This window comes from Penicilliopsis zonata, assembly GCF_001890105.1.
Source record: "Penicilliopsis zonata CBS 506.65 unplaced genomic scaffold ASPZOscaffold_7, whole genome shotgun sequence".
Classification (NCBI taxonomy): Eukaryota; Fungi; Ascomycota; class Eurotiomycetes; order Eurotiales; family Aspergillaceae; genus Penicilliopsis; species Penicilliopsis zonata.
The window spans coordinates 279986-299959 of record NW_019208917.1 but is presented as its reverse complement, the minus strand read 5'-3'; the positions used below and the strand labels follow the sequence as shown (position 1 = coordinate 299959).

The 19974-nt window shown below is 47.5% G+C and overlaps 11 protein-coding genes across 11 annotated transcripts; 7 read left to right on the top strand and 4 right to left on the bottom strand.

Annotated features, from left to right (window-relative positions):
* Nucleotides 1–1207: 1207 nt before the first annotated feature.
* ASPZODRAFT_16199 (hypothetical protein) lies at nucleotides 1208–1821 on the top strand (the record flags this gene model as incomplete). Its single annotated transcript, XM_022726552.1, has 3 exons — nucleotides 1208–1218; nucleotides 1286–1568; nucleotides 1645–1821. 3 exons carry the CDS (start codon nucleotides 1208–1210, stop codon nucleotides 1819–1821), a joined length of 471 nt encoding a protein of 156 aa, XP_022580948.1.
* Nucleotides 1822–4883: 3062 nt separating this feature from the next.
* ASPZODRAFT_116956 (hypothetical protein) lies at nucleotides 4884–5717 on the bottom strand. Its single transcript, XM_022721155.1, has 2 exons — nucleotides 5617–5717; nucleotides 4884–5562 (listed from the first exon to the last, which is right to left on the bottom strand). Exons 1-2 carry the CDS (start codon nucleotides 5680–5682, stop codon nucleotides 4948–4950), a joined length of 681 nt encoding a protein of 226 aa, XP_022580947.1. The 5' UTR covers nucleotides 5683–5717; the 3' UTR covers nucleotides 4884–4947.
* Nucleotides 5718–6263: 546 nt separating this feature from the next.
* Nucleotides 6264–8437, bottom strand: ASPZODRAFT_151975 (hypothetical protein; the record flags this gene model as incomplete). Its single annotated transcript, XM_022725798.1, has 4 exons — nucleotides 6264–6394; nucleotides 6478–7583; nucleotides 7626–8097; nucleotides 8356–8437. 4 exons carry the CDS (start codon nucleotides 8435–8437, stop codon nucleotides 6264–6266), a joined length of 1791 nt encoding a protein of 596 aa, XP_022580946.1.
* A 795-nt stretch (nucleotides 8438–9232) lies between these two features.
* Nucleotides 9233–9671, top strand: ASPZODRAFT_132530 (hypothetical protein). Its single transcript, XM_022723044.1, has 2 exons — nucleotides 9233–9498; nucleotides 9550–9671. The coding sequence occupies exon 1, from the start codon at nucleotides 9301–9303 to the stop codon at nucleotides 9490–9492; it is 192 nt and encodes a 63-aa protein (XP_022580945.1). The 5' UTR covers nucleotides 9233–9300; the 3' UTR covers nucleotides 9493–9498; nucleotides 9550–9671.
* Nucleotides 9672–10934: 1263 nt separating this feature from the next.
* On the bottom strand, nucleotides 10935–11096 carry ASPZODRAFT_66068 (hypothetical protein; the record flags this gene model as incomplete). Its single annotated transcript, XM_022729347.1, has 1 exon — nucleotides 10935–11096. A coding segment is annotated over one exon (162 nt), but the record flags the coding sequence as incomplete, so codon positions are not given.
* A 1020-nt stretch (nucleotides 11097–12116) lies between these two features.
* On the top strand, nucleotides 12117–13092 carry ASPZODRAFT_142250 (hypothetical protein; the record flags this gene model as incomplete). Its single annotated transcript, XM_022724832.1, has 3 exons — nucleotides 12117–12458; nucleotides 12502–12583; nucleotides 12644–13092. The coding sequence occupies 3 exons, from the start codon at nucleotides 12117–12119 to the stop codon at nucleotides 13090–13092; spliced, it is 873 nt and encodes a 290-aa protein (XP_022580943.1).
* A 388-nt stretch (nucleotides 13093–13480) lies between these two features.
* On the top strand, nucleotides 13481–15722 carry ASPZODRAFT_96676 (hypothetical protein; the record flags this gene model as incomplete). The annotated part of the gene is made up of 13 exons (XM_022730534.1): nucleotides 13481–13537; nucleotides 13582–13677; nucleotides 13729–13793; nucleotides 13855–14222; nucleotides 14273–14315; nucleotides 14373–14399; nucleotides 14444–14562; nucleotides 14609–14704; nucleotides 14759–14853; nucleotides 14907–15204; nucleotides 15256–15315; nucleotides 15371–15437; nucleotides 15483–15722. Coding segments are annotated over 13 exons (1588 nt in total), but the record flags the coding sequence as incomplete, so codon positions are not given.
* Nucleotides 15723–15915: 193 nt separating this feature from the next.
* ASPZODRAFT_1961848 (hypothetical protein) lies at nucleotides 15916–17326 on the top strand. Its single transcript, XM_022727435.1, has 3 exons — nucleotides 15916–16157; nucleotides 16231–16592; nucleotides 16652–17326. The coding sequence occupies exons 2-3, from the start codon at nucleotides 16338–16340 to the stop codon at nucleotides 17219–17221; spliced, it is 825 nt and encodes a 274-aa protein (XP_022580941.1). The 5' UTR covers nucleotides 15916–16157; nucleotides 16231–16337; the 3' UTR covers nucleotides 17222–17326.
* On the top strand, nucleotides 17327–18092 carry ASPZODRAFT_1961849 (hypothetical protein). Its single transcript, XM_022727436.1, has 2 exons — nucleotides 17327–17728; nucleotides 17782–18092. Exons 1-2 carry the CDS (start codon nucleotides 17431–17433, stop codon nucleotides 18048–18050), a joined length of 567 nt encoding a protein of 188 aa, XP_022580940.1. The 5' UTR covers nucleotides 17327–17430; the 3' UTR covers nucleotides 18051–18092.
* ASPZODRAFT_1961862 (hypothetical protein) lies at nucleotides 17925–18645 on the bottom strand. The gene is made up of 2 exons (XM_022727437.1): nucleotides 18134–18645; nucleotides 17925–18084 (listed from the first exon to the last, which is right to left on the bottom strand). The coding sequence occupies exon 1, from the start codon at nucleotides 18543–18545 to the stop codon at nucleotides 18135–18137; it is 411 nt and encodes a 136-aa protein (XP_022580939.1). The 5' UTR covers nucleotides 18546–18645; the 3' UTR covers nucleotides 17925–18084; nucleotide 18134.
* Nucleotides 18646–18735: 90 nt separating this feature from the next.
* On the top strand, nucleotides 18736–19889 carry ASPZODRAFT_16194 (hypothetical protein; the record flags this gene model as incomplete). The annotated part of the gene is made up of 4 exons (XM_022726549.1): nucleotides 18736–19085; nucleotides 19167–19409; nucleotides 19458–19736; nucleotides 19781–19889. 4 exons carry the CDS (start codon nucleotides 18736–18738, stop codon nucleotides 19887–19889), a joined length of 981 nt encoding a protein of 326 aa, XP_022580938.1.
* Between the last annotated feature and the right edge of the window lie 85 nt (nucleotides 19890–19974).

Here is a 19974-nt window from a genome sequence, read left to right as displayed (position 1 = left end):
AGTCGAGTACGAGTTGCAGAATTCCAAGAATTTTGACGTCCTCTTCATTTTCGACTGCTGTTATTCTTTTGCAGCATGTCGTTCGCCGGACTTGGATGTTGGATTGTTGAAGTCATTGCCGCTAGTGACGATGCATCGCCTTTGGCAAATTCTCCGCCACGAAATACTCTGACGGCAAAGCTTGCTGGTGAGATCTGTCATAGACAGAGGCAGGGCCATCGACAGGTTGAATTTGCGGATGTGGTGCAGACCCTCCGTAGTAGGGAAAACGCCATGGATAAGCCAGCTCATGGGTTGCAACTAGGAGCATCATCTATTTGTCTACCATTTAGTGGCCTTCAGACTGTGAATCCTTTACTCATTTCACCCACAGTTCGAGCTGTTTTCAGCGTGCACATAACGAACAATATGAGCCAGGAGCAGCTTAATCAGTTTATCGCTTGGATCAGAAACCTCCTAGAAGGCGTGTTTCCTACTGATTCAACGTTTTTGATCTTCAGCTCGGCTTACAGTGTGTACTCAAAGCTCGCTGGGATTCAGGGGTATAAGTTGCTTACTGAAGCCACCGGGCCAAATCTCTACAGGCAACAATAGGAACTACCTGGAGTTTCTGTGTCTCCAGAAGGCCATTGATATTTTATTCCCTATAAAAGTTTCTATATGTGTCTTATCGTAGTATCGATCCAAGAATTACTTTTCCTTATCAATCAGCAGGGTGTGTTTTTGTGAAATCCATCCTACAGGTCAAGATCCCTGCCGTTTCGGTCAACAGTTTGCCAGTCATATGTCAACAGACTGACTAGTTAGTCAAGTTCTTAAGTAAGAAATAAGCAAAAAGGCTCAGCTGAAAGTTAGCAGAAAGTAGCAGAAAGTAGGTACAAAGTCAGGGCAAAGCTAGCGACGATTGATTTCCATGTGAAATAAAGCCAGGATGGACTATTCATAAACCCCGTCCTAAGTATTTTATAAGTTCTTCAAGTGACTTTGAGAGCATACCATTAATATATATATACACTATAGCTAATGAATAGGATGGTGATGGTTGAAATGGCTAAAATATGACTGAGGGGAAAACGCCACATGTTTGCCTAGGGAAAGGGGCTTACTGGGAAGGCCTATTGAAAGAGATACATATATGTTGGATGGACCGTTTTCAGGCTTCCCACCATCATAATCCACCCCTTTCCACTATTTCGCAATTATAGCCATGGCAGATGAGTGAGTAACATCTATTCTAAAGGTGAGGTAAAAGTTTCCAGTTAACCCAATATCATCTCCTTTGCAGACCCAGCCCCCTCGACCAGTTCTCCCAGCTCGTTCAGCGTATCGGTACTATCAAAGAAGCCGAAGTTGCAGCTGCCTACGACCGTCTCAAGTCTGTCACTGCCGATGAGCTCTTGGGGAGATGGCAGGGATTCAGTCTGGACACAGGGCACCCGCTTCACCGGCTATTGACAACCTTCAAGTGGGCTGGGAAGGATTTTCACTCGGTGGACGATGTTGACCCTATCATGATGTACAACGCACAGGACGAGCGGGTGTGGTATCAAGAGTACGGCCATGCAAGTGTAAGAAATACAGAGAGAGAGAGAGAGAGAGAGAGAGAGAGAGATCATATATAGTGGACAGTGCTGACCATTAAAGCTCCGCCAGGTGGAATATCGCGGGATCGTTTCAACGGCCATGATATACGACAGATTCCCCATCATCGATTCGTTTAGATATGTGGCCGACAACGTTGTCATGGGGGCCATGGAAAACAAGGACATGAAAGATTCAGGAACATACTACTTTTACCTTAAGAAATTGGAGATGAATTAGAAGGTTCAGTGTGAGATCTACTTCATTCTGGTATTGACTGCTGTGTCAGAAAGGTAATAGTCTTGAGAATACTATCATTCACTAGCAACATGAGAAATTCGGGTTTCTTTGAATACAGAAAGCAACTAGCCTAAAGGCGACAGGGAAAAAACGTATTTTTCGTCGACATCCTCTGGAAGAGACGCACCGGGAACGCAGCCCAGAAGTCGCTGTAGCCAAGACATGATCTCATCGCCGGCAGGGCTTCGAGTTCCTCGACAGAGAGTAGTTGAGGGATACAGATCTGTTTCCAGCCCGGTGGCAAGCATGATCAACCTTTTGGGCCTCGAGGTCCATCTGTAGGCTCCATCCTGGGTGTTTCGTGTTCGGTACGAGTGAGATGTAGGTAGTGGTGCGATGATCTCGAATCTCTGGTCGTCATCCGATCTATCACCACCTCTCAGACACATCATCATTCCGAGGTAGGGTAGGGTAGGATCGATGGCCTTCGCAGCGCTGTCCAGAGACCAGAGAGATTCTTGTTTCACAGCGCTCGTCAGACGATCATTCTTTCGATTCTTCACCTGGATAAAGAACGCTCTCATCCCAGAGCCAGGAACATAGATGGGGACAACTATGTCCGCCCCTGGGAAGCTATGAGGGAGAAATAGTGCTGCACCACGACTAAAGGCCTTTTCAAGCGTGTCCTTAGCCGGCGGTTGATTGAGGCGGATGAAGTGATTAAAAAACACTACTCCTGATACAAGCTCCTCGGCCAGTGCGTAGTTTGCGACATGGAAGTTGAGGCGGTATGACAAAATCGCGAGTGCATGAGCTGGGCCATTTCCCTCTGTCTTTTGGCTGGCGAGCTGAATGAGTTCATCGAGGGATGCACCGCTCTCAAGGAGCGCCCCCCAGAGTGGTCGACCATAGCGAAAGAGCTCGCTGACGGCCTCTTCTGAGCCGTCCTGGTTCAAGAATTTTCCTTGCTGTGCGAAGATGTCCATCGTTCTGATGCCGTAAATTGGTTGGAAGACTGCATTGGAACCCATGAGTTGAAGTATCTTTTGGCTATTGTAGTGGCGCGGCGGCGGAGTAAAGTCTCCAACCTTGGAAGCTGTGTCCAAAAGAATGGAGAAGAAGTCACCGGGAAAGGTCGGCTGTCCCAGTCTATGTGTGCGACGAAAGCGGTTCTTCGCCGCTTGTCTAAAGGATCGAAATAACAGCGATTCGCCATGGTCAATGATGGCTCCAGCTTCATCGATACACAGGATTGTCTCTGGGGCACCTTGCGCCAAGTCCAAGGAAGCCTTCGTGTTGTGGTGGTTTTCTTCAAGAAGAACTTTCCACTCCTCCAAGCTGAAATGGAGACGACTGGTGACAAAGTCTCTGGATTCGGTCCTTTTAAAAAACGCTGCTGGCCTCACCTTCAAGCTTTCAAAGAGTCCAAAAAAGTCACATACCGCTTTGACGAATGTTCTCTGATAGCATTCGTACTCGTCCATGATTTGAAGTCTGTAGAAGCCTCCGGGCGTGATCCCGACACGTCTGCAAGCCTGGGCGGCTAGCAGAGAGACGAGGATGTAACATTCCCAGAATACCATCATGGTGTCTCTATCTTTGCCTTCAGGGAGGAACCTTGCGATAAAAGAGTACCGAGGATAGCCAAGCCCTCCGATTGCAAGATTGGTGTAACTGACATAAATACCATGCTCAATCGCGAGCTGACCGACCGTGAAACTTTTGCCGATACCTGATGGCCCAACAATCGACGTGTAGGGAGCAATATGCGCATCTGGACTGTAGTTGTTGTAACAATGCAGAATCGCCTCCAGAAGGCTCTTACTTGGTTGTCGGCCGTCCTCTGTAGACCGTTCAGGTTGATGGAATGCCAGCACCGCTGGCTCCCACCATTTCTTCTGGGCTGTTTTCACGATGGGGAGCAGTCTCTCCAGAAGCGTCACGTACTGATCAATATTCTCGTCGACCGATCGCTTCGTGGGGTGCAAGGAGATTTTGGTCAGCTGGATCCATGACCAGATAAGATCGTCGACATCCCCGGCAGTTGAGAATGAAGCAGAGTCCAGCCAGAGGCGGCTCCAACAAATCCGATTGCCCCGAGTCCCCATATGCCTCCTGACTCGGTCAATATAACCCCGTGCTTGTACAGACAGGACCTCTTCTAGCTCGTCATCTCCAACCGCATCGACAAATTGTTTTAAGTAGTCGTGATCCCAGCCGGCGAACTTTCCGAAATCTCTCGCGTTACTGCATTGCCTCCAGAGAGCCTTTTCCGCCTCACTAATCTCGCCCAGAGATCGTTCTGAGATGTTGGAGTTATCGATCTGAGAGGAGCCCACTTGAGACGAACCGGGCTGGGAAGAAACTTGCAATGACGGCAGGGGGAGGGAGGAGGAAGTGACTGGTTGCTCGTCAGAGTCACTAGATGGATCAGAGATTTCTCAAATTAGCATATTCTCTTCTTCTTTCTCTCTCTCTACTTTTCTGTCGAAGACACTCACCCCTCTTCCTTTTGCCGCCTATCTGGGGGTATCTCGGCGACATCTTTTGCTTTGATATGAGTTGAGAGTATAGGTAATCGAATCGAGTGATGTTGTAAGCTGATGGTTCGTGGGCAAGAGATGACGGGGAGTGTCAAGAGTCAGAATGGAGCATGAAGCTGGGAGAGAGAAAGTTTTCTGTTTTGCCTGCTGTGGTTGTTCTTTTCGAGATCAACCCCGTGATCTCGTGGTCCTGTGACTCACTAACCTGATATTCGCATCTCTCAGTTGGAGGCACTCCCTTCCTAAACGGGTATAGTGGGTTCTGGAATAGGCATAGTAGCTAGTTCTATGCACTCGGGTAATTTCGGCCTCAGGCTGCACTTACAACAGGATCAGTATTTAAGCAGAACTCAAGCTTCATAATGCTGACAACAATGTCGACAGAACAGGAACTCTTGGCGAACGTTGAAATAAACCTTGAAGTAAATAATCGTCGATCAGTGGAGAAGTGAATGCAGGAAGCTAATCTGTTTTGAGACTATTCCAGTACTCAGTAGTAGAGTATATAAGTATAGCATAGTTGGTATGGAATACTAAGTACCTGGGTAGTTATATTATAGTGAGCATAATATAGTAAGTATAGTCATTTACTCCGCTCCATTTGCGCAACCACTTTAGGCCGTTTCTCCTCCCATTCCTCCCAAACAATCGAAAAAAACGCCGTATGTCTGCCCGGCATCTCTCCTACTGTACCATTTCTCTTCTCCAGTGCATCAACAGATAACGAAACACCCTCCGTCCCAATCGGCATGACACGGTGCCAGCGTAGGATCCCCTCTAGCTCGAACCCCATCCGTGTCGCTGTCCGTCTCGACGCTTCGTTATCAGCATGACACTGCCATTCGACGCGTCGGAGACCCAACCCGCCCTTGGAAGGGGGATCAAGCGCATACAGCAATAACAGACCGACGGCGTTACTGGAGACATACGTGCGGTGGAAATCAGGAGAGATCACGATCGCAATCTCTGTCACCGCGTTGACGGGGTTGGTGGAAACCAGGCCGACCATCCCTGCCACTTGCTGCGTCTTCTTGTCGATGACCGCGTAGAGACATTCAGCTGGCGAGTGAGCAATATATTTGTCATACAAATTAGTCCGAAATTCCTCTTCACTGGAGAAAGAGGGCATGGCTGTGTAGGTGAAGATTGATGGATGCTGTTTTCCTATCTCTGCTAACGAGCGGGTGTGGATGGAGGGCTGTAATGCTGTCAGTATGGAGTATAATGTAGCTAATTATTGTTATACACATACATCAAATGGCTCTAAAGTAATGAGATCATTTTCAAGGCGTCGCTGCTCGTAGTGGAAGGGAGCCATGCTTAGAGAACTGTGAACAAGAAGCTTCAAGGAAGGCCCCCAAATCTAGTGGTTATCATGGTGAGGGGTAGTCTGACAGTAGCCCAATATAGAATAGGCTAGAGGAAAGATGCGACATGCTTACTTAAACATCATCTAGATAATTTACAGGCTAGATGTGAAGTCTATACTGACTACACTGCCATAAAATGGATGAGTATGGAGTTTGAAGTTCTTCTATGTTTGAGTGTCCTCAACTTCCCTAACCAGACTCATAGTCAGTTAACAGAAGCACTCTTAATATTAAAAAATACTGCATTACTATGAAATAAAATCCTCACTATAACATAAAATTCTCAACTCAATCAATGGCCAAGTATAAAAAACATACAACAGTAGGGATTCGCTGGTGGTCACCCACCCAACTACTAACCTACCGGCGTGTGGCTTGAGTACGGCTGAGCGGACGGGAAGCCCTATTTTCCACACCCTGTGGTCGTATGTACCATCAGAATGGGAACGGAGGGTTATATAGTGTGTCCTGCCCAAATCTTAAACCTAAGGATGGATTCTAAATCGCTTTGATGTTTATAAACACCTCACTAACCCAGCACAGAAGAAACAATACCGTCAAGCCAATCTTCAACATGACAATCCATTGCCACGTCTGATTCTGTATCCTCAAAGTCTTCGTCAGTGCCTTCCAAATCAAACCATGAATGTTGGTATATGCCTCTCTCGTTGATCGGAGCCATTCGAATATTCCACGCGTGGCTCCTTCAGAAAGGGATTGTTAAGAGAAATCATAGTTGAAACTTTCGAGCGCAACTGATGTACTATTGAGGGATGGAGGTATTCCTTGATCAGCATGGCTATTCCCTCTTCTGAAGTCTTGAATTGTGCGGTTGTCCGATAGTATCCATTGCCAAGATTCGTATTCCAGGCAATGGACGGCACATTGAGCATGTTGTCGAACCGCAATATCTGCATCACAGAATTGGGTATCACCAAAGGGCTTCCACGGCCAGACGGGAGGTCGATCATGGCCTTCGGAAGCAGTAATGAATAACAACCGACATTCATCCTCACGGCGTATAGACTCGCCATCACTGCCTTCCATTTTGGAGGTCAAGAATGTCTGTATTGCGCCCGCCCAGGCAGAGGCTGGAAGATCCAAAGCTGCCATTCCCACTCGTATGTCGCGCAAGACAGACCCTGCCACATCTGTGAAGATTGCACCTAACCAGAGAACTCTGAGTCGAGGCTGCCGATTTGTCAAAAGAGTGGCCAGTGAGCTTTCTGTAGACGAGATAGAGTCGAGGACCGCAAAAGCCGGATTCAGCCAGGCACTGACCAGGTTACACTCGATATCTAGATTGAAAAAGGTGCTGTACAGGAGTGATCGCAACCCCCATATATTGCAACTCAATGTCATGTACTTGGAAAGGAGGTTGGTATGCTCAGTGAGAAGATTTGAAATAGAGAGAGAGGAGCCACCTAGCCTCTGCGGTACTCTGAGTTGACAAGGTTGTTTTAGAAGTGGAAGGGAAACCGTCTTCCCCCTCATGAATAAAATGTAGAGTGCACCAGCAAGCGCGACTGAACATTGAGCATAAAGACGATGGTAGACACAGAAATGAGAGAGATATTCGAGAGCAGTAGTCGATCCCAGGGGCTCTAACCTGGTGCCTAAAGAGGGCTTTCTGGCCAGGGTTAATCCTGTCTTCTTTACCGAAATTGACCATGGCGACAGATAGACATGACCATTGTACTTGGCGGTTGCATCCCATCCATTTTCAGGAATCAAGATCGCGCGCCACCACAAGATCTCCTCTTCAGACGCATTATCGCCAATGTCAACATGAACCGTGTGTTTGTTGTCTGGCTGCGGCATTGGACGTTTCAAGACTTCCGAGGTGTAGCTCATATGGCATTCGTGATCCGCAGATCGACTAAGCAATTACACCCATCGAGCAGACAGTATATAAGCCCATGCAAAATAGAGGACTGACAGAAAGTTTCCCGTATCGTAGTCCGTCAATCCCCGTACTCCAGGCCAGTCCGAGAGGGGAGCGTTCTCTGATAATGTCACACTCAATCGACTGCTGACTGCCAGGGGAAGACTCTTTGGCAGGACTTTGGGTGGTAGGTCACATATTCCTCCGGAAGTTCTCCATGTTGATCGGCCATTGATGAGCAGGCTTTCTCTCCGCTGCGCTGACTGCTTCTCCTCACATGCAAACGAAATCGGCTCTTCAATAGAACCGATGCCATCTGCGAGAAAGCGAGGAGTCTCGTTCACAAGAGATTTCAGGTCGATGGCTTGCCGGGGAATTTGGATGTCATCCCTTCCGGCATCCAGGTATGAGGACCACGTCTTGAGCCTCTCCTCAAGGACATAGCTGAAGACTTCCTTACTAGGGCGCACAGCATCACCTATTATCACATACCACAAGTTAAATAAAGATGAAGCAGAAGAGATGCAAAGGGAGGTGCATAAGAAAAAGTTGATAATGTCTTCTTTTGTTCTTGTCTGAAATAAAGAAACGGGCGCCAGTGACTTGCTTGTGATAGGTGTGTCTAGAGTGGCGCTGGCAGTGGCGTACAGCAGCTTGTGGCGCAATGACAGATAAATAAATATCTGGATTAGTATCTTAAATCCCTCCTATATTAAGTAGTAGCATCGCTACCTACAATAGGCACGCTTAGGAAGGATCTTGGAACTTACAACTAAATCTAGGTTTAAGTTTATTCTAGTACATGAAGCCACCTTCATATAAGAATCACTTTTTCATGATAGTATCTTTGCCGTAATTGACCTACTCAATTCACTGTTTAAAAAGAATGAATATACTTCAAAAAAGTCAATCTACTTGTGTTTGACGCTTTGAATCCCTTCTTCCACCTTCAGTTCTAGAAAAGAAAAAACTAGTTCAAAATGTCTGCCGCTGGCGAGAAAAAGAGGCAGATAACTTCTCTCTCGCCCTACTACCGCCGGCTAAGAAGGATCCGAGGCGGACTAAAGGCAATATACCACTACCGTGGAAATGTCTCTTGAGTAGATTGATGGGTTGGAGCGGTGAACTATTTGATTTCCTAAATCGGCGTGGCTTGTACTTTTTTTATTAACGACTGACTTGTATCACCAATTAAAACCGTCCCAGATACACCCACGCATAAGGATCTACATTATAGTGGGCATCAGGCGTCCAGCAGCATCAACAAGAGACAGGAGCATAATATAAAGTGTAGTAAGAATATCATGGAGAGTATGAAGTCCCAATATATCCTCTAAGTATATACTATATAGTTACCAGGTCAGCCTCTCTTTCTATCTCGTAGCATATGTCTCTCGTGCCTGTAATATAGGACAATATAATAAATAATGTTGTATCTAATAATGTGAAATTGCGGTATTTAGTGACTACTGAGGTACTCGACGGCTCTAGCTATGTTGAGAATCAGGCTAATATATGCACATGAACAAAAAGCATGAGAAAGGAAATGATCAGACCCGAATTTGGATATAAAAGACTGCTTATATCCAGACATATCTTCTATCCATCATCAATCATCTTCACTCCTCATCTTTAAGCCATAGAAACTCTTCATCAAGTCTTCAACTTTAGTTCAGCCAACATGAAGTTCATCTCCATTCCAATCGCTCTTGTCCTCTCATTTGCTGTCCTTGTGGCTGCATCTCCCCTTGAGAAGAAGAGCTGTACCACGATCATCTGTGCCGAAGAGACTGTCCAAATATGCTGCGCTGACTATGGAAGCGAGGGGCTTTGCGAAAACAGCACCTGCTACTGTGGAGTTGGCTGCATTTAAGCCAGGGTACGCTATTATCCTTGTATTGGAGAGAAAAGCTAATTGGACTGTCTATAGCAACCTCCCTGCCTAATTCACCTCTTCTCTCTAATTTTGCATATATTGGCAGCACGGGGAGGATGCACAGATGAAGAATACACAGTTACTAAGTCAGATGAGATAGTTATATTAAAATGAAAATATACTGTTTATAATTAATTATGGTCATATTATTAATAAGAGAATAATAAATATACTAAAATATATCCTTAACCTTAATTGTGCTACTATTCCTTTATCTTTAGTCTAACTCTCAAGCCATGATGCACTATTGAATACTAAATAATTAATAAGGCCTAAATATGAACAGCTCAGTAGAACCAAGGACAGAACCAACCATTAGATGCCCACAATGAGAACAATATTATTTCTAGTGGTTAGTCATCGCGGTGTAGAGTTGCTTGGTCCTGGTGTAGCCTTCTTTATATAAGCAGCATAAGCGGCTGAATTCATTATTTTCATTAATAAAATAGGTGATTTTGTTATCTATTGAAGCCTAAGAGTGAGTCAGCACAGTGCCTCTGGGATAAATATTCATTTATTATTGACTGGCTACATTTCTGTATTGGAAAATTTCACAGTTCCAATGGGGTTACAGTAATCCAAGCAGCCATGGGCAAAGTTGATGGCTGAGAGGCGGTTGCCCCGAGAAGAGAGTATGATGAAGGTAGGAGAAATAATATGTTGCAGAGTGAATAAATACCTTATAAGCCTAGTATTTATCTTGATAGTTTTAGTATGACTTGTGATTGCATGATCTTAATTGATAAAACTGATTATTTAGTGCTGTGTAGGCAGAATGGTAAGCATCTGCTGCAAATAATTGCTGTCTGTTATTAAGTTATTAGCAGATATCAAGAAGCCAAAACATGGAAGGTTGTATGGAAACTGGCCAAGCTCTAATTTACGATTTAATCATAACAATAGACAGCTAAAATGAGGCGTATATCTCAACGGGTCTTTGGCGTAAAAAAGCTTCTTCATATAGATATAGCTTACTTCTCAAGGTTTACTTCTTGATGTCATATACTCACTGTAATAATGATGACTTTCATGACCTCAAACTACGGAGTGGCTAGGTGGAGTTGAAAACCAAGATGACGGACAATATACCTATTCATAATCCGACACTGCTTCCCATATTCGAGACGTATCAAGAGGAGTGTGTGTAGTAAATTCGATTCGGTGAGAATGTATTTTCTTTGCTACATATTCACCTGATATACCTACCTACCTATTTGCCCACTGAAGCGCCCAAAGTTTACGATCAAACCTCCCCTCCTGCAAAGCCTGCGTATCACCCGCATACACGAACGTCCTGGCTCGCGTCTTCTCGCCAGATATGCGTATCTCTCAACCTCTTAGCCTGGTGTTCCATCAATCAAGGCCGGGTAGTCGCCCTCTCAGCCTGGTGTTCCATCAATCAAGGCCGGGTAGTCGCCCCATTTCGCGAGGGCGTAGCCGATCACTTTGCCTTTGCGGAGAGTCGGCTCAGTGGGGAGATCTAGGATGTGCTGGAGAGTCGCGGGGGAGGTCAACGTGCCGTAGAAGAAGTAGTAGAGAGGTTATGGTGGTGGTAGCCTGGGCGTGGCGTGCTCGGGATTTGTCAGGTAGTCGAGGGGGGCGGATTGGAGCATCACCTCGTATGGAGAGAGGGCTTCCTGATCGTGTGACATTGAAAGAGATGTTGCGGAGTGAATGGTTGACAGAATAGTTGTCAATCAGCTAAAGAATCAGGCAAGACATAAGAGGTTCAGCCTGAATTGCGGCTGGATTGAGGTCATGATGACTAAACTTGGCCAGGCACCACTTTCAACTCACTAGATCTAAGGTATTGATCTCTACTGATTACTTCTTTTGCTTGTTCATTCTTTGTTTATGTGCCAGTGCTATTTAAGGAATATCCTTCCTTTTCTCATTAGTTTAAAGAAGAGAAGGGCTGGCATTGCAGCCTTAATGACAACAGGGGCTTGCCTTTCTCCTCCAGTATCGATATTATGTATTTTAGAAGCATAGAGTTGATAAGCCTTGGTTTTTCAAGTACAAACTACATGTTTGTTATTTTCTATCATACTTGAGGCCATTGTATAAAATCCGCCATATCTTGAGGACTAGGTCACATGACTATAAAGCCCTAATTATATTCATCACCCGCTACCAGGAAGGTAGTGGTATGCTATTCACCTAGTGACTTTAATATACATGGAGAGTATCCAGGGAATAACTTATAAGAACTAAGGGTAAGAAAGTCCAGGTGATGTAAATTAGTTACCTGCTGCCAAAATTAGTGTTTCAATGCCGGCTGCCTCGACTCTATACCTATTAAATAGTCACGAGGTCTAGGGGCCTTCCTTAGTAAGAAAGCGCGTTATCTGTCTGCATAACTGTCACTATTATAGCTAACAGCTTCATCTCCACAAGAATTCTTTCTCCCTCATTGGTGGCTATTCTGGGGAGAGAACCCCGCATCTAAGTGTGTTCCTTTTTTTTTAGGGTTATGGTAATGTTTTGCGGCCTACTGTTGAATTTAAACCTCTTCTGTCCAAGCATTACAAAGGTCTCTAAGCTCATCCAAGATTTTTACCATGGCTACAAAACTCCATCTTCGCCTCAAGTCTCTAGAAGACGACGACCCGTGGATCGTCGAGCAAAAGAATTTCGCTATCAGAAAGGACTTCCTGCAACCAGACAGCTACATTTCCCCCGCTGACGCGGCTTTTCAGATAAATGAGCTTACTCCCATGAAGCGGGAGGCGCAGGGTGAAGAGGATGTTGAGCACCCAGAGAGCTATATGTGGGAGATATGGGGCTTCTTCATCGAGATTTCAAAACAGATTCCCCATGACCATCCATCACAGGACAAACTGGTCTCTCTGATAAAAGAGCTGACCTTGTTGCCGTCAGTGGAAGTCGAAATTTGGGGGCCGGTGAGATATCAGTCCCAACTCGTTGTGAAACTGAACTAAACAGAGCGATTGTGTTCTGCAGAAAAAGTTGCGGGTTTGGGCAGACTTGCCCTTGATGGGGGCAGCCTGGACTGAAGCTTGGGACGGTTAGTACAGAGTCTTTGTTCATCTGATGTAGGAATCAGGATCACTAAAATCCACGATAGAGCCCTCCGATTATGATGATTCCTATGAAGCATTCAAGCAAGGGATAAATTGGCATGCATTCTCGGCACGGCTCCTCCAGTCGGGTCTAACTAGATGGTTCATGTATGCTGTTAGAATCTTTCGTCTTGCCTCTGAAGAAGAGCCGTATCGGAAAAAGGATACGTGGGAGTATCGAATCTGTGCAGCTGCGCAGTGGATCGAACATTCCAGACAGGCAATTTTCCAGAAATTAGACTCCGAGTTCTCGACCAAGGAATTGAACCAAATGGCGGAAGGTCCTCTTTATAAAGGGAAAGAAGGCATGTCTCACGAGAGATGGGATTTTTGGGAAGCAGAATTCCGTGCATTTGGAGGGGAAAGGGCTGGAGAAGTGTCAGAAGAAACCGCATCTATATATCGCAAAGCTGCACAGCAGATGACAGAGACTGGCCTTATGAGCGATGAATGAATATAGAGGTTCAGATGAATTTTTCTCAAAGACATCACAGGAATGAGGTGAAAGTAGCTTAGGGAACATAACAGGTAGTGAGATAAGATTGGGGGTGCTTAATAGCTAATCTATTAGATTATCTTTTATTTATGACAACCACTGTATTATTGAATCTAGGAAACTGAATTTCACTTGTCATGAGTCTGCCTTTTGTCAACTTTGAATTGATTCTATTCTATATATGCTTTCTGCCTTCTCTAGTAGTCATATATAGATAAAGGCTTATCTGGATATCGGCATCTTCCGACGTCGGCTATGAGCCGTTCTGCCGACGATAAGATCCACCGAATAAAGAATACCTAGTGATTGATGAATCCTCTCAAGTTTTACAAAGAATTCCAAAGATAATGGCATTCGACCTGGTGGTTGTGAACGCGACGGTAGTGACTGCCAGCGATGTCAGGTAAAGACAAGAACTAATAGCAACAAGACTCTGCTAACCTCCAGTCACTGCTGTATCGGGATTCAGAACGGCAAGATCAAGACTCTAGTGGACTCATTCACCAGCGAGGAAATCGGAGATGCTGAGGTTATTGACGCCGAGTGAGTCGTAAACATATATCTTTCGAATTCCTACGTATACTGACTGTTCAGAGGCGCATATGTCATGCCTGGGGGAGTTGACGGACACGTCCATTTATGCCAGGACCTGAAGACGGGTAAATACCCCAGCCTGATGACCTAGGCATGAAGAAGCTAATCTCATACTCACTGGTATAGGCCCCCATGGTCTCGGCGGCGAATGTGCGGATAACTTCGAGACGGGTTCGCGCAGCGCCGTGGCTGGTGGGACCACGACCATCCTCACCTTTGCGACGCAGACGCGCGCCGAGCAAGATCGCAGCCTGCTGGACGTGGTGAAGGCATACCGGGCACGCGCCGAGGAGACAGGCAGTTACATTGACTATGGGTTCCATGTCATCATTGTGCGCAACGACGCCGAGATCCTCGACAGAGAACTGCCTGTGCTGATGCACGACTGGGGGATCAGCAGCTGCAAACTGTTTCTTACGTATGAGACGCAGCGGCTGACGGATGCGCAGCTGCTGGATGTGATGTTTGCAGCACGTAAAAATTCCATGACGACTGTGAGTATGAATCAAGGGAAAGGAAGGATTCTAAGCTGATGAATGGATAGATGATCCATGCAGAGAATGGCGATATGATCGAATGGCTGACTGGTACAGTCTTCCTAACCCTAACCCTAACCCTAACCCTAATGATGCTAATGAATACAGATAAACTGGAGAGTAAAGGGATGGTTGGTAAGATATCTAGCCCTATAACCACCTCAATACTAATAGCATAGCACCCTATTATCATGCTCTCTCCCGGCCACCTCTCGTGGAAGGCGAAGCAACCAACCGGGCCATTGCTCTGGCCCAATTGATCCAGAATCCGATTCTCTTTGTTCACGTCGGATCAGCAGTATGTATTCGAATGTATTTTTGTGTCTTTTCCACTAACAGATCAGCTTGGGGCTGCAAATGTTCGTCGTGCGCAGACTCAAGGGTTGCCTGTGTATGCCGAGACGTGTCCGCAGTATTTCAATCTCACATGGGATGATCTGGTATAATGATACGAACAATGAACAGGCTATATTACAAGCTGACTTGAGGTTCAGAAACGATTCCACTCCCCAACCTGCTTTGAGAACAGCAAAATGATCTGTTCGCCTCCACCGCCGCCGGATACAACCGACCAGGAAGATCTATTTATGTACAGCTTCACCTTCACCCGTTTCTGATAAGCACAACTCATATCTGTTTTAGTGGCCTGCATAATGGGACATTTACCATCTACTCCTCCGACCACTGCCCCTTCCGGTACGACCACCCCCATGGAAAGCCATCGGGGGTCCTTGAAGACGCAAAGAGCATGGCAGGAGAGCCAGAAGAGCCAGAAGATCTGGGAGCTCTGCTGAAGCGCAAACAGGGCGCCTTCAGACTGATTCCAAACGGCATTCCTGGCGTGGAAACGAGGCTGCCGCTGCTCTACAACGCCCTGGCGAGAGGGAGGATCACCCCGTCACGGTTTGTGGAATTGACGGCGACAAACCCTGCCAAATTGGTGAGCGAGCTTTCTGTTGTAGATGACATTACCCTTCTGACATCTATATAGTATGGTCTGTATCCCCGAAAGGGAGCGTTGATGCCCGGCTCTGATGCCGATCTCGTTATTGTAAGTTCAGCGTGCCCTGAACCCTCTGAAATGATCATATTAAGTAAGGTGACAGTGGCACCCTGACAAAACATTTACTCCCTTCCGATTGACCAACTCAATGCTCCATCACAACGTGGACTGTAAGTGATTCCACTAGAATGAATACCGCAGGGGCTAAGAGACAGACACCCCATACGAAGGCGTCGAGTTCGTCAACTGGCCTCGCTACACTATCCTCCGTGGCAAGGTGATGTGGGCAAACGGCCAGCTGCAGGGGCAAGTTCGAGACGGACAGTATCTTAAACGAGGGCCCAGCCAGCTCAGCCAGGGAGTGTCGCGGAAAGATTCCCGACAGGTGGCAATGTGGTTGTATGAACAATAGTGTAGGTCATGAATATAATCACTTGAACTATATTCCAAGTATTAGAGACATATAATACTTGATAAAACATCAGTATAAAGTAGTTCAAGAAATACATGAAAGGCCTTTTATTCCTATCTTTTGAGTAATAGACAACAGCCTACTGTTATCTCCTTACATAATCCAGCTTATCTCCAGCCAACAAGCCGCCGTCTTCCCATGAACATTCTCAACTGCAACATGGAAGAGCAGTAAGTACAATAAGCACAGATTCATATAAAGAAACCATCTAACCGGTCAGATCCAGGTCCCGCCGTGTATCGCGGGCGTGTCTACAATGTCGCGCCCGCAAGCAACGCTGTTCGCCCGACGTCGCCGTGCAGGCACCGTGTCGTCGCTGCCGGGGACACGGCATCACCTGTTCCTTTGAGACGGAACGAGTGTATCCGGATATAGGACCGTCACGGATCGCGCAGATGGTGGTTGACTTGGAGCGCAGGTGATTCTCATCCTGACTTCTTGGTAGTGGCTGGATACTAGTACTGATATGATGAGGCTTCATCAACATGAAGAACGGATTGCCGAGCTGGAAAGGCAGAGAAAACACGCCGAACAAGGAGGATCAGAAGCAAAACCCTCGGAATCAAAGGATTCGCCCAATCTACACTCTCCATTCAGTATGGATGGCATCGATCTGGGCCCGCCAATGGCTACTCTACGCTCCCTCGGCGCCGTGACCAAAGATGACTCCGCCACTGGGTTTGATCCTGTCAGTCGGGGAATTCTACAGCTTGACGAAGCGGAAAAGGGAGTCCATAGATTCTTCACATATTGCCATGCATGGGCGCCGTTTATCAGTGTGCAATCATGCGCTGAGCTGCGGCAGACGCCTGTTCTTTTCCTCGGCATCTGCACGGTTGGCATGCGTTTTGAAGTAATCCCTAACCCTAACCCTAACCCTAAATATCAAGACACCCTCTCACTCTATTCCAGGGCAACAACTCTCTCACGTCTCTCCTGGATCAGGCCGTCTCACGACTTCTGCTTCGCCCGAGTCTGACCGACGTGACGCTCGACTCGATCCGTGTGTTGCTGCTGTACGCCCAGTGGATGCCCTACACGGCGGAGGGCAACCGGTACAACGAGATCAGCGCGTGGGCAGTGCTCGGGCTGGCGGTGCGATATGCACAGTTCCTGGGGCTTGAAGCGTCTGCCCTGAGTCCCTTCCAGGCATGTTCTTCTTCCAACCCGGCTGCCATCACCGGTGACCATCTGGCTCGCATCCGCGTCTGGTATAATCTCCTCACCTGCGACTTCAACCTCATGCTCACCTCGGGTCTGCCGGCGAGTCTCGACCCAGAAGCCTCTGCCCAGGTGGCTCGTCGGTTTGGCGGCCATCGAGCAGCACAGCAGCCGGCGGATCTGCGTGTGGCGGGCCTGGTCGAACTGGTGGCTCTTGTGCATCGGGCGATGAGGCGCGGGGGAGACGCCTCGGGCAGGAAGATGAATGCAGAGGGATTACATGCCTTGAATGTATTGTTGGATGAATGGGAGGGGTATTGATCACTCTACCCTGTTAAGCTTATCTTGATTAATTCTCTTTTGAATAGGGTATGGTCTGTTCGCCTGGGTCATTGCGAGTCCCAACATAACCAGCTCCCTATGACCTCTGTGAGAGTGAGTATACCCAGGTTAAATTATCCTACCATTGATACCTCTTAATTATTATACATTAACACATTTCACTATGCTTCTAGTGGTACCGTCTGGCAATGAATAGCGCCGCCATTGCCCCATTACTATCCACCATGCAGCCCCCCCCTCCCCCCCTCTTGCGGTGTCTCGAAACAAGCCTGACGGCTGCTGCTCAGATGCTGGTGTCCTTGTCCACTGATGGCGCTCATGTCTGGCGTCTTGCCTCCCAAGATCCAGCCAGTTTCCCTAGCCATGCGTTCCAGGTCGATCGGGCCGCGGTGCAACAGCTCTGCTATGCAGTGGACTCTACATGGATCTCCCATACCTTTGCTGTGACCTTTCTTGTACTGTGCTACACAAGGGGGGTGATTGATGGTATGGTGTTGAATATAATAGTATTCCAGTGGTGATATACTAATTTATTCTAGATAACCTGCAGATCAGTTCGCCATCATTGATCATCCCCCCCGAGACCTCTCTCATCGCCCGTCTGCTCCGTCTGGCCAGAGACATCTTCGATGCCGTCTGCGAGGCGACCCGGCTGCATCCCGCCCGGGGCTTTTGCGCCATTGTCCGTGATGCCACGGCGTTGGTGCTGGCGCCGGACGAGAGTGAAGTCGACGAACTGGCGCTACAGGCTGTTCTGGATCTGGTCAACGAGGGAGGATTCGAGTGGCCGATGGTGGAGTGGGAGTAGCCAGCTATAGCTTGCTTTCTTTCTTGTATTCAATCTGACCATCAGAACATAACAATAACAAGAACAGTAACAGTAACCCTAACCCTAACGTACCTCAAAAACAACATCTTGAGCCCCCTTCCATAAAACCAGCTCGCCCAAGGCTCGCAGATTCTCAGTGCCCTCGACAATAGTCAGGAAGTGGTTGGCAGCCAGAGAGCCCATTTTACTGGCAAAAGACACCCCCCCGTAACAGAAGAGGATCTCGGTCTCGGAGATGCCGCCCGGGTACAGCAGAATCTGCCCTGCCGACGGATGCGCCGTGTGGTTCTCCCAGCCGAGGCCAAAGTCGGTCTCCCCGAGTGGGATCCAGAGCCCCTCGCCACTCCAGCGGACGTGAATCAGCTTCTGGCGGTAGGGGAGGAGGGAGCGAAAGACAGCGACCGTTTTGGGGGCGGCATTCTCAAAGACAGCGCGGAATTCATAGGGGCCAGCAGTGATGCGAATGTATTCCATTGTTCTTATTGAGTTGTTGGGTTGTGGTACAGACTTGGACAAACTTATCCTTATATCATCGGCTCGGCCCGACGGAAAGATCCCGAGATAGAGTAGAGAGGAGATAATAAGATAATAAGATATAAGTAGAGTAAGAAGCAGTATAGTGAGATATCAGTAAAAACAAGATCATATTAATAATTCATACACTATGGCCCTCTCATATATCCATATTCGCACATACCCCAACATCTCCCACAGCACAAGGGCGAGTGTGAAGCAGGGCAGCCTCACCATCACCCCCGTGCTGGTCGACCATGAATCAGCATTTGGCGCCGAGATTGCCGGCGTGGACTGGACGCAGCCGGTTCCTGACGAGTTGGTGAAACAGCTGGTCGCTCTACAGGATCAATACGCCGTGCTCATCTTCCGCCAGACGGGGCTCGATAACCAGCGCCATATCGCCTTTTCACAGCAGTTGGGCGAGCAGGAGATCAATCCGTTCTTCTACGGCCGGCAGAACGATAGACTGGGCGAGCCCTTTCTCTTTGACGTCGGGAAGTGCGTATACCTACCCTAGTGCTTTACCATTCTATTCTACCATTCTATTCTACCATTCTATTCTATCTAACCTCACCCTAGTATCTGTCTCGATGGCTCGCTGGTGCAGAAAGACAGCCGAAGATGGCACCACAGTCTAGGAAATGCGCTCTGGCACACCGACTCCTCCTACCACCAGCACCGGTCCAAGTATTCCATCCTCCTCTCTCACGGAAGCCCGGTGCGCGGGGGGTCCTGGACGCATTTTGCAGACACGCGCCGGGCATACAACGATCTACCGGAGGAGAAAAAGCAACAGCTTGAGGATCTGGTGGTGGAACATGAGTACATTATCTAGCAAACCGAAAGAATAACAATACTAACTAATACTAGTTTATGGCACTCGCGCAAACTCGCGTCGCCAGTTGTCTATGGAAACCCTCTCCCCCATGAACTGGCTGCCAAACCACCTGCCTTCCACCGTCTGGTTCAAACAGCCCCCGACGGACGCAAGACGCTGTATCTGGCGGCGCATGCCAAGCAGATTGTCGGCTGGTCGTTGGAAGACAGCCAGAAGTTGATCTGGGAGTTGATCATGCACTGCACCCAAGACCAATATGTGTTTAGTATGGAGTGGCTGCAGGGGGGGGATATGGTTTGGTGGGACAATAGGTAAGCATCTCAATCTTATAGATCACTCGATACTGATTACATAGACAATCCATGCATCGGGCGAATCCGTATACAGAGACAATGACGGCTAGAGATGTGCGCAGGTCGACTATTATTGACGACGGACCACAAGCTCATGGTGTTGCAGTCTAATGATTCACATGTTGGCTTTAATGAGTAGATATAGCAGCATTAGATATGGAATAAATAAGGGATATGGTTTATGAAGAGTAGATAA